Source organism: Camarhynchus parvulus, chromosome 6 (genome assembly GCF_901933205.1).
Source record: "Camarhynchus parvulus chromosome 6, STF_HiC, whole genome shotgun sequence".
In the NCBI taxonomy this organism is placed as follows: domain Eukaryota; kingdom Metazoa; phylum Chordata; class Aves; order Passeriformes; family Thraupidae; genus Camarhynchus; species Camarhynchus parvulus.
The window spans coordinates 7,132,996-7,145,046 of NC_044576.1; the positions used below are offsets into that span (position 1 = coordinate 7,132,996).

General features: G+C 40.9%; 1 protein-coding gene across 1 annotated transcript in view; it reads left to right on the forward strand.

The window, feature by feature from the left end:
• FAM13C (family with sequence similarity 13 member C) overlaps window positions 1-12,051 on the forward strand; it is a 115,545-nt gene that overhangs the window by 83,892 nt on the left and 19,602 nt on the right. The window contains exons 11-13 of the mRNA XM_030950931.1: window positions 3,240-3,303; window positions 8,888-9,038; window positions 9,417-9,482. Coding sequence (XP_030806791.1) covers window positions 3,240-3,303; window positions 8,888-9,038; window positions 9,417-9,482 — 281 coding nt within the window. The remainder of the gene's footprint in view (window positions 1-3,239; window positions 3,304-8,887; window positions 9,039-9,416; window positions 9,483-12,051) is intronic.

The following is a 12,051-nucleotide window of genomic DNA, read 5'->3' on the forward strand; positions in this document are numbered from 1 at the left end:
CTGCCTGACCTCCCATTCCAGCACTCAGAGACTGCCCTTGGGCCCTTCAAGGTGGATTTCTCTTTCATTGCAGGTGTGCACTTTATGGTCACCCCAAAGCTTGTTGCAGTTCTGCATTGCTTTTTAAGGAGTCATAGGTGTGCTTTTGAAGCATCCACCTGCAGCAGTTTGGATTTCATAATGCTTTTTGCCATTTGGAAAGGTCTCAGAAAGGAGCCTTCTGTTTTCTGGGTGCTGAGGTGTGCTGGTGGTGTGCTCTGCTGTAACTCTGGACAGGCTGAATCAGTGCCCTGCCAGGGAGCTGAGACTGCCACTGCTGAGCTGTCAGCCACCCAGGCCACCCTCACTGGCTCCTGACTGGACACAGGGGAGGAGTGTTGGGCCAGGATAGACTGCAGGTGACCCTGGAAAAGGAGTTTCATCCCACAAAATACTGTGAGGTTGAGGAGCAGGACTCACCCTGGCATTACCCATGCCAAGACACCACACATGTGGTGTTGTGGTGCATAAACAAATAAACAGCTTGGGGATGGGGTTTGTGTCACCAGAGCTGGGCTGGAGTGACATTTGCAAGTTGCAAAATGTAATGCTCCTTTCTGGGTTTCACAGAGGAAATGTGGTGGGGATTTGCTGAGGTACATCTTCCCCACCTTTTAAAACTATGTGGTTTTATTTGAATTTTATGCAAGTTTAAAAGTGATGTTGTGCATAATTCAAAAATTCACATGTCCTGGTCTGTATTTTAAACAGCTCGGTGCTCATGCAAATTTATTTCCCCCTTGAAGTCTAGTAGGAGCTCTGTTATGATAATTAGAATTTAGGTGGGGTTTTTTTTTTCTTATAGCCACAAGCCTCAAATGTACATGTTACTTATTGCATCTTTGCCATCTCTGGCATGGAGAAAAGGATAATTCTGCCAAAGCCAGTCTATAAAGGAGGGTGAGAGACATTTAGTTGAGTAGTAGCCACAGAGAGAATTTAATTTTCATTATTTTACAGGATGTAAATTATACAAAATATGTGTGCCTGCAATTATTCAAAATTTCAGCTAAGGCCTGAAATAATTTTAATGTACTCAGCACAGATGGAAAATGAGGGCTTGTTCCTGCTGCTTTTGAAGTTAATGGATATTTTGTGATTGACTTTTAATGAGAGTAGAATCCAAACCATAGTTATTAAATTGTAAGCCCTGTGTTGCCTGGTGACAATCAGAAAACCTGCATTTGCCTAGCAGAGTAATTAATCTTGGAGAAAATTAAAAAGCGCAGCCCAAAACTTTCTGTGTAGAGTAAGATCAGCTCAGCACACATGAGATTGAAAATGTAAATGCTCATCACACAGAAATCGTTACTCATCTTAATGATCTTAGTATCTCCAGAATCCAAATAATGCATAAATAGGAGCATCTTACTCCAGTATTTCTAGTGTAAAAGGGAACAGTAAAATGAAAGATTAAAGGCATCCTAAAACAGCTGGCAAGAACATCAGCCTGAATGAGAGGTGGTACCTCATGGCTGCTATAAACCTTCAGCCCCCAGAGTGCAAGGCTCGTGAGTGATACAGCTGTGAATGACGTAGAACTTTGCACAGTTCCTGTACAAAGTGCTGCTAGCATTTACTGTTTGTTTTTGTCTTTTTGAAAAAAATTGTTTTGTTTTTATATTAAGGAGAGTTCCCATTTGCTCTGTTATGCACCCTGAAAGGTGTTATTGAAACAAATACCAGAAATGTGCAAGTCTGACACGTGTTGTTTTCATCCTTTCCCTCATGTCTAGCTCTAGTTCAATGCAATAAATCACCTTAAATATTTTTTCTTCATTAGTGAATTAGTTCTTCAGCTGTCTGTAGCCTTGCAGCTGCCTCCTTACGTGTTATTAAACCAAACTATAAATATTTCACTCTTTCCTATTAAATTAGTCCTTTTGCTGTTCTCATGACTCATTTCTGTTCCTATGGGAATTGCACATCTTAGATCCTGTTTGGAGCCAAGTGGTTTTTCATCCTGGTGGAGCTATCTAATGTGTCTGCTTTGGTAAGAGAAGTGGCATAGCCATAATTTCAGTCATTAAATGCCTCAAAAATCCTGGAAGAACTACAACAAACACCTCTGCATCTCTCTGTTCTGGTTTTGAGGTCTCTAGAGGATTTTACAGCTATTTCTTTTTGCTGGGATGACTCTATGCCCAGAAAAAGATGAAAAAGAAATCTGGGTTTTGTGTTGGGTTTGATCACATCTCTGAGTGAGTCTCCAGGGGCCAGCAGACATCAGCACCTTTTCAGCACTGACAATCTCATTCTTTGAGACAGCTGCAGTTTTCTTGCTTCCTCTGAGTTGAGAGTCAGCTTGTGCTACACTCATGTTGGGCTCTGAAATCAGGTGGGGGAAGCTTCAGCTTGTTTTGGGGATGGACAGAGTGGTGGTGGGAGGCTACTGGGGTTGCTCAGTCCGTGGGAAGCTGTTTCCAGGCTTGAGTTTCATTGCTTGCTGTAGTGAATTAGTAGCTAACCCTGAGGCTGGGAGCTGTGCGGGCCACGTCAGCCTGGGTGGGGCACAGCTCCTCAGTGGCCACAGCCAGGGGGAAGAGATTTGCCCCTCACTAGTCCAGGGCCTTCCTTTCTTCTTCCCATGTGGAGAAGCAGCAACACACTGAGAGAAAACCAAAGGTGTGGACATCTCTGATGGCAGCCAAGTGACACTCACTAGAAAATGAGGACATCTCTCTTACAGGATTTCCAGGCACATGGGGCGTTTCTGAAATTTGCAAAAGCAGAAGATTGGGAGCCTGAAATGCCATCAGATTTAAATATGGAAAGACTTATTCTTTATGGCTGTGATATGGGAAAACTCTTGTTCCTGATTTAAAGCATGTGGGACAAATTGTGCTTAGATTTAAGCATGTGTTTGAACTTTTTCTTGGCATTAAGCCTGTTAGCTCACCAAATCACAGATCATACATCTGTAGAACTTTTTGTCCCGACAGAGTGAGCCCAGATATTCATGTCATAGTTTCCAGGACTTCATTAACAGTTTAAATGTATTATTTAGGATTCCAATAAAACCACTGTTGTTTTGAATGGGTTAAAAAATAGAGATGTTACTTTCATAGAAATGACATTTCTTAAATAAAACAGATTAATTCTGTAATTTATAAATTACATACACACATGATGAAAAGCTTGAGATATTTGCAGCACAGATAGGCAATCTATTGAATGATTTTTTAAATTTTGTATTGTAGAATAGATCACAGCACAAGCATTTCACCAAAAGAAGCAACTGATCAATTTAACAACTTAAATGAGGTAAGTGTAACCAAAAGTTGAAATATGATGTTATAAATTTTGAATAGATGTTTTGGTTTTTTGTTAATTTCAAGGTCTTGGAATAATGTAATTGCTTAATAATCTTAGATTAGTTTTTTAATGAAAGACTGTAGTCATGTTTTTGAAGAAAAGCTTAAAAATGACTACTAAAATAGTTTAAAAGCTAGAAGCAAGAGATTTTAAAATTTTTTAAAGCCAACTTGAGATTGCTTTTTGTTTATGCTCAGAAAAGAATCAAACACTCAATACTGACTGAGTGAAGGGACATCTTTCAAGAACGTTTGATTTTTCCTGCTATTACAACTCAAAATGGTTAATCTGTTAAATATGAACCATTTATATGTTATATATCATATGTTTTTATTATATGTTTATATATATTTATATGTTATATGTCATATAAATATGTTTTTTTAAAAATAAGGAGTTCTCAAGGTTGCTACATCCTGCATAAGTAAGCTAGGAACAGTAGTACAATGGAGTCTAAAAGGTGCTCTGGTTGTAAGATGGAAGGAGGGGAGAGCTGAAGCAGGGAAACAAGGAAAGTCAAATAACACCAGTGACACTTGGAACAAGCTGCTTTCACAGGGATTGTGCCAGAAGCACAGTGTGGGTGAAGCACAAAAAGCTGTTGGTGTGATGACATCGAACCATGGATGAGCCTGGGCGGGGTCCTCACAGCCAGCAATACCCTGGGAGGGGCAGGCAGTAAAGCCAAGCCTTGTGGTTATGCAAAGTGGGAAACCCTATAAAGCATATCCCCACACCTGGGGACCCTGCATCCCAGCACAGAGTCCACTCCCACTGCAAGGACAGTGGGGGACACGGGATTCACACAGGGAGCAGTTGGGTTTTTTAGTGTAGGCCAAGACAACACAACAAAGAAAAGAGCTGGGTGAAGAGAAACCCATTCCTGAAAAACTCTGGGAAAGAAGGCTTTGTTTCCATAATGAGCCAGAGAGCATCTATGTCTATTAATAGATGCCTGACTTTCATTAGAGGGAGACCACAATGTGTCCTTTTAAAGGAAATTAGACCTAATCTTCTCCTTGCAGTGAATTGTTTCCTCTGCATTTTGTGTCACTGTTGTGCAGCTCACTGTAGAAAACCTCTGTGCTGACAAGCAGGGCTCATTCAGTGACAATACAAGAGAGTACACTCAGCCTCTCTAGAGCCACCTCAGGCCCTGGGAGAAATCATTAAGTTATTGTTTCTTTTGAAAAGCCCCAGTGCAAATATTCACTGAAGCTTCCACTTGAGAGCTTCCATTTAAAATCCTTGCAAAGGATTCCTTAAAGGCTCAAAAAAAGGTATTGTAATAAATCAGTGTAAAATAATAAAACCAATTATCAGCTTAGAAATTTAAATAAAATGTTAATAACCAGTGAGGAATCAGCAAGGGGTACAACCTGGTGCTTTCTTTTGCAAAATCTTAGAATTTTTTGTGTCTCAGGTCTATTGCAAACCTGTGCCATAAGAAAAATTCTCTTTCTGGAGTAGAGAAAATGGTGTCTCTCTTCACTGCTCAGCCATGGCATTATGCAGACCCAGGGCATATCTTGTTCTATCTTATTGTTGCTTGTTTGTTCCCCATAAAGGAAGTTCTGAATTGAAAATGTCATATGCCTCAAGGCATAAATATTGCCTTAACGGATACTGCAGAGATTTATTTATGTTCCCATAAAATGTGCCTATCTTATTTTAACCTGAACTCTCAGATTAAAAAGCTGTTCCAGTGTGACATATAAAAGCATTAATTTCCTTGGAGTGAAAAAATGGAACAGGTTGAAATTTGCTCAGTTTCTTTCCAATATGAATCACTTCAAAGGCTATTAAATGCTGAAAGCCTGGATTATTCTCCTTCTCTGCCCCAGCCGATTTCATAAATCCAGTAAATCCATCAATAAACTGGATACAATAGAATATCTGCTTTCCTGTCTGGGAAGCACAGGAGCAGGCCCAGGGGCAGGCTGCAGGCATCCTTTCATTCAGGAGCACCGTGTGGGGGTCAGGGTGGTATCAGTTTATGCAGGAAGAACCAAGCCTGGGCTTTGCTCCTCATCCCTGCTCCTCACCCTCCTGACTGAGCCTGAGCAGAGCTCATGGCTGGGGCACACCTGGGTCTTTCCCTTTCCCTCAGTTCTTAAATTTATCAAACCTTTGAATGTCCACAAGAATGAGACAAAGGATGCTCCTAATAGTAATTCTTTATCTGGGAAATAAATTCTTTCTAGGGGCAGGGCTCTCATTTGTCACATTGTCTCCTGTCAGGCTATGGTCTCCTGGACATGCTGACCAACACATCCCACAGTGCTGATCCTGCTGGGTGTGGCCCTGTGCCATGTCAGGGTACTGCCTCTCAGTGCCACAGCATTTTGGTGAGGAACCGGGAGCATTTGTTCTTTCAGTGTCCCACTCTCCAGAGGGATTTAACAGTGCGTGGCATTCATCTAGGTGTGAGAGATTATCTGTTATCTCAGTGATTCCTTGCCCTAAGGCCTCCTCTCTTTATTTTCAGCGGTCACTGGTTGGAAGGAGGGATGACAGTGGGTCCAGGCTCAGTTGTTTGAAGAGTAGGTGTCTCTACTACAGGCTGAGCTTCCTCCAGGAGTGGCAGTCCCTTTGTACTGTGCTTTCTCCAGCAAAGGCTATGGCACTTCAGTGACTGTGTTTTCCTAAAGTATTATCAAAAATAACAAGTGGCTGAGAAGGACTACACTGTTTCACTTCCTGTCTTTCTCTGACTTCCTATAAATTTCTTCATTTTACCATTGTTTGTAATAATGTACAATGCTTCTTCTCTAGGAGAATTGGCTTAGCTTAAGATCTTTGAATTGTCAGTTGCTTTAAGAGGACATAAGAAGAGATAAGAAACTTTCATCCAAGACAATTATAATTGCTTAATTTTCAAACTTTTAGGATACTCTTCTTAAGAGAAAACAGTATGGTTATTTTTCCAAGGCAATTTATGGATCCATTTGAGATAGTAATATGTCCTTTCATTTGCATTAGCATGGATCAGGAATTACTGCTTCAGAAAACCTCATGTTAGGCACCATAATGAACCTGGAATGAACACCAAATGTGAAGTATTGAAACTGAGATCTTTGCCGATATAGGACGCCATAGCTTAAATTATTTCAGTTATACTGGATTTCCATGTAGGTGCATTCTCAAATTGGTGATGATGCCCACCATAGCCTGACTTTTCCCTCTGTGTGTTTCAGCTGTTTGCACTGGCTTCTAACATATTTAGCAATTTCCTCTGACCAGCCTTGAGCAGAGGTGGCCCAGGGGACAGGTCTAGCCGTGGCAGAGCTGTGAGCAGCATGTGCACAGGCTGCTTCTCCCCCAGAGCAGATGTGCTGGCCTTTGCTCAAAGCTGTGTCTCCTGCCATGTTTCCTGCTAATTTGTGGTGACTTTTTCCTGGACAGTGCAGTGTGGCAGTGCTGTAACGCTCTGCTATGGTTGAGGATAAGATGGGGTTGGTGGTACACTCCAGATTCATCATCTCCCTGGTAACATCAAGACAATCAAAGCTATTTAGTGTTTTTCTCAAATCCCTGTCAAGGGCACACTCATGAAAATAGATAAGGTATTTCTATTATCATTATTATATGATTTTCTTTTAGTGTTTTGGCAATGGCTGGAAATTTACCATCCACCCCCCTTCCCCAGATGGGTGAAAAATATCATTTAGAGCAGCCGAATATAAACCAGCTGGTAAATAGCATAAGCATTGCTGAAATATAGTGTTTAATAATGTAGTCTGTGAGAATGCTTTTACACTGAACTTCCCTTAAATATCAATGTGTCATAAGGAATAGTGATGCAAAGTGAATGTATTTTCTTGAAATGGGATTTTTCTTGTCAAATGCTTGAAGTAACAGTCCATGAAGGTTAAGTCCTTTTATCAGACATTCACTTACATTTTCCTTATTGGCACGTTTCTCTGGGTTGTCATCTGTGTTCTCCCCAATTTTCATCAGCTGTTCTCCTGGTAAGGTCCAGGCTGGCATCAGAGTCCTCACTGGTTTGTAACTGGTACAGTCATCTTTTCTAGATGACATTAATGACTGTAAAATTCTGCCTGTCTGTGATAATTCCACAGCCACTTTGTTTGGGTTTAGTTGGGATGGCAGACAATGGGAAATGAAGACTTCCCAAAGCAGTGCCATATGTATGATGCAAGTCAGCACCCTTCCCTTGACAAGGAAATGCACTGCTCCCTGAAAGCTTCATGGGGTGAGAACGTTTCCATAATTTTCCTGAATTTTATAAAAGGAATGAAAGGATAAAGGCAGAAAGTAATCTCTGATCTTCTCAGACAACTGAGTTGATTTTTTTTTTAACCAAAAGTTATCTTTGGGTTTGAAAAAGGGATGTCTTACAACAAAAATAATGCAAAGAAGTATTAAATTACTTGTTATGTAGATGATGTGTTGTCACACAAAGGAAATCAGGCCAATAAATCAATTCATTTTTCATTGAATAAATCAATAAATTGGTTTCAGGTGTTTGACAGAGTGAGGAAAAGACTTTTCAGGGTATAAATTTGAGGAAAATTTTTTTTGCATCTCAGATTATTTTCTTCAGAAAATGTCCTTCATAAATATGTATCATTTGAGTGACTTAATGTTATACGTACATTCTGTGTGTGCCAGCTGTGTGGTTATTAGGACAGCCTTGTGTGGTTTTGTTTTATGTTTTGAGCTGTATTTCCCTTGAGATGGGGGAGCTGAATGCGTGGGGTGTGGGGAGTGACTCATTTTGCCCAGTCAGATGGTGATTAGGGCTTTCACAGCATTTCCATCACAGCGAGATGCTTGTGTCAGATCGTGCAGCTCAGTGCTGCATGCAGCGTTAAAAATTCAGATCAGAGCTGGACCACGCATGGCACAGAGGCTGGAAGTGATGTGGCAGATAACTGTCCCTGTCATTGATTTGCCTGCAGCCAGTGACAATGATGTGTTGATTTTACCTTTGCAGTGGATCACAAATGATCTGCTGCCCTGTAGAACTGGCAACAGCCCTCATAAAAGCCGTGTCTACATAATGAAGTATCTCTAAAACAGCCAATTATAAAAAATCTCTCTCCCAAGAATCCCTTGAGTGGTCGTGTTGTCAGTAACTCTTTGTTCACTGCTGCGCACTGCACTCACAGGCTGGAGAGGGAGATTTGATTTTTTATGAATGGTAAATGGGGAGGGACATAATGTCATCAGATCGTGATGTCAGCCCAATGAATGAAATACTTCCTTAATGTATTGCTTCAAGCCCAAGAGGAGGGACACCATCTCAGCTTGGCTGCCTGGAATAAATCGCCTCTTGCTGACAAAGTCATCTTTCCCACGTGCCATGAATAATCCATGTAAATTGGGACTTAAATAACCAGGAGTCAAGAAACTCATGGAATAGTGCACGTTTGTTCTCCCCACGTCCTCCCGGAGCTGGCAGTGGAACACCCCTTTGCAGGCGCTGCCGATGGGCTCCGGGAGTTGAAGAGCAATCGCTGATCCCCGTTGTTCTCTACCCAGCCCAATGTTCTGCTTTTGTCTGCAGAATTCTTTGTTGAAGCTGCAAGCCCTGGAAACTGATCTGTGCTCTGCGTTTCTGCCAGCCCAGGAGGAAACTCCCCAGCTGCCTGCACCCAAGGACACAGCCCCTTCTCCAGCCCACAGCAGTGTGCAAGCTGATGGGGCCAGTTGTGGAGGTAAGCCAGCGTGCTATGATGTGCTCTCATTTGCAATTATAAAAAAGCCTTGTGACTTGCACTTTAAAATCAGGCTTGCAGCCCTCTGGGAAACAGTGCAGAGCTAATGCAAAGCACCATTTCCTCCTGCAAGCACTGTGTAACGTAAAAAGGGGTGATACCTGTTAAAAGGATGGAAATTAACAGCTGTAACTCTCTGGTTTTCTGAGAGGGAATTTTCCTTTTCAGAGAGGTTTTAAGAATCCCAATTATTTTATTTTTTAGTTTTAATCTGTTATTTTCCCCCATGTAAATTTACTCTCTTTACTTCCTATGTCTGTATTGTGTGAAATCACCTGCCATATCATGTAATTCTATTTTTGTCATTCTTTTTGTCAGAGCAATATCACTTCATTTCTCCTATTATTGATTTTAATTTAATGCATCAGCAGAGAGATAGCGAAGGTGAGTTTTACAGCATGTGGATTTTAATCATTCATGATCCTGTATTATTACCCAGCTGGGCAAACTGTGGTGTGTTATCTCTCCCTCTTCCCTCAATAGAGAAATAAATAGCCCTAAGGCTCAGCACTGTTTTTGTCAATTCATGGCTTGTAGTCACAGGGCTGGCAGAGTCGTGATGCCAATAGAAGAGGAGTCACTCCTTGTGAAAAATAGGTCAAAGGCAGTATGACTAATACATCTCACAGACAAGTGACATGAATACACAAATACCTAAGTCGTGCACCATGTATGGTTCAAATTAAGGCAGGTAGGTCAGTAATCCCTTTGCAATTGTTGTTTCATATCAGAAAAAAAATCTGGGTTAAGAAGAACTTATTTTAGGAGCTGCTTGCTCAGAATTTTCATCAAGAAATAGCATTTGGTTATTTACAAAAAAATCATGAATTATAGTGTTCTGCTTAAAAAATTTCAAAGTTTGAGGTTGGCACTGGAAAAATCAAGGAACGATGCATGTAAAAATCAAATTATTATGAAGATGAAGGAATCTAAAAATGCTAAATGTCCTGGTTTTGTTTTCTTTTTAAAAAGAAGATGTGTTAGTCCAGCCAGGCAAATACTTTAATAGCTCTTGAACACGGTTATGGAGCCTGGACTGGGGCTAACCTTGATGGAGATCTGAAGCAGAAACAGGTCTCATTTGTGTGCTGCACAGGAAAAGACATTCTGCAGCTCACCCAAATCTGCACTGACTCCTCTCCTTTGTGTCAGGGTGGAAAGGACTCCTCTGCCAGTAATTTGCTGCATTATTTTGCTCTGGTGGTTTCATAGTTCATGGTTAGGATGATTCTTAATTGTTTCCCCTTAATTATTTTTTGCTGTTTTGATTAGATTTTATTTATGCTGGTGGTGACTGCTGCTTCCAATCCCCTCTCTACTCCCATTTCCCCTCTGCAGCCACATGGGGAAATGTTGCATGATGTAGCATTTCTCTTGCACAGTTTCAGAGCATGCTCTGCCGCTCCAGCAGTTCAAACTCATGCTTTAGTTAAAGCTTATCTATTTAATGGGTTTTAATGTGCCCTCATTCCTGTTAACATCTGCTTTGTGGTTTGTGGCATTTTTAGTAACTTGCCATTTTGCACAGACAGAGCCGGTCCTAATTCTGTCTCTTAAATTACTGCTGAAATCTTCTGATGCATTGAGCTGTCACATGGCACTATTGGCTATTTGAGCTCCACCTTGGCTGGAAGTCCAGGGATTTGTACCAGGTTGGGAAGGGAGTTTCTAGAGGATGTGCCATACATGTTCCATCTTTAGTTATCAGCCTTTCCTCAGTGGATATGGGAAAATTAACATGATCCTTCCATTTGCATCCCAGTCAACAAATTTCAGAAACCTGTACATGATATGTATGGAGATTGAAAATACAACAGTCTAGTAAGATGACAGGGTGCCTCAGGATGTCAATTTTAAGGGGATGAACAGTAACTTATCTCTGAGAAAAGTCAGCAATTTCCAGTTTACTTTTGAATATGTGAAAGCTGAATTAGAGCTGCCAAAGTGAGTCTGTAGAGTTGTGGTGGGTACCTAAGTTAGTTTTTTAAAGGGGTAATTATAGAAAAGTAGGGTGCAATTTCTGTACCTTTGGATATGAGATTACATCGCATAAGTGCCTGCAGCAGTGAGCAGCTGAACCTAACTACAGGAAATGACTTTTAAATGACTTTTAAATCAAAAATTCTGATAGAGGCATTCACAGATGTAATGTGTTTAGGACTGAACACACTACGTCTGAATATTATTTTTTCTATACAAGAGATTTCTGTGTATTATTGTTTCACTTGAAGCATATCACAGGCATAAATGCAGGATTGTATCATAGGACTTGTCATATGAAGTCCACCTGCTGAACCATGCTGCAGATTATCAGACACTAGAATTTGGCTTTAATTCCTGTGGTGTTCTCCTGTCATTTCTAAGCTGCATGGAGTAGATGGGATAGAAGAGATGGTAAGGGGCAAGTCACTTGCTTGGGTAGAGGTGGCTTTAATTCCCAGCTTTGGCAAAAATAGAGGCTAAAATTAGACAAGATACATGAAGACAGTTCATGGGCTACTCTTAGGATAATATTTAGTGTCTTGTTTAGGATCTACACAGAACTGGAATCAGGATGATGGCCTTAAGTGTTAATTAAAAATGGGATTTGTTGGAACTTGCCATCACCCTGAGATGCCCTAATATTTTAGTAGTTGTGCCACTGAAATGAATCAGCCTGAATTATTTGCTGACCACTTCTGACATTTGATAGTAATTTAATGCACTTCTAGTAGAGTTGGAACTAAACTCTTTCTTGGGCCATAGCAAAGTTGCATGAGTATTCAAGCTTTGTGGACCTTGCTGTAAGAAGGCCAAGGAAATGAAAGTGCCCTATTCCCAAATTATAAACATGCAGGTTGTCTCCTTTTTGTTTGCTAGCAGAATAAAAGAGCCTCCTTGAACTTTGTGCGCTTGGTTTTACACTGGAGTTGCACTAGCCACTACTTGTCCTGTGTATTTATCTTCCAGGAGT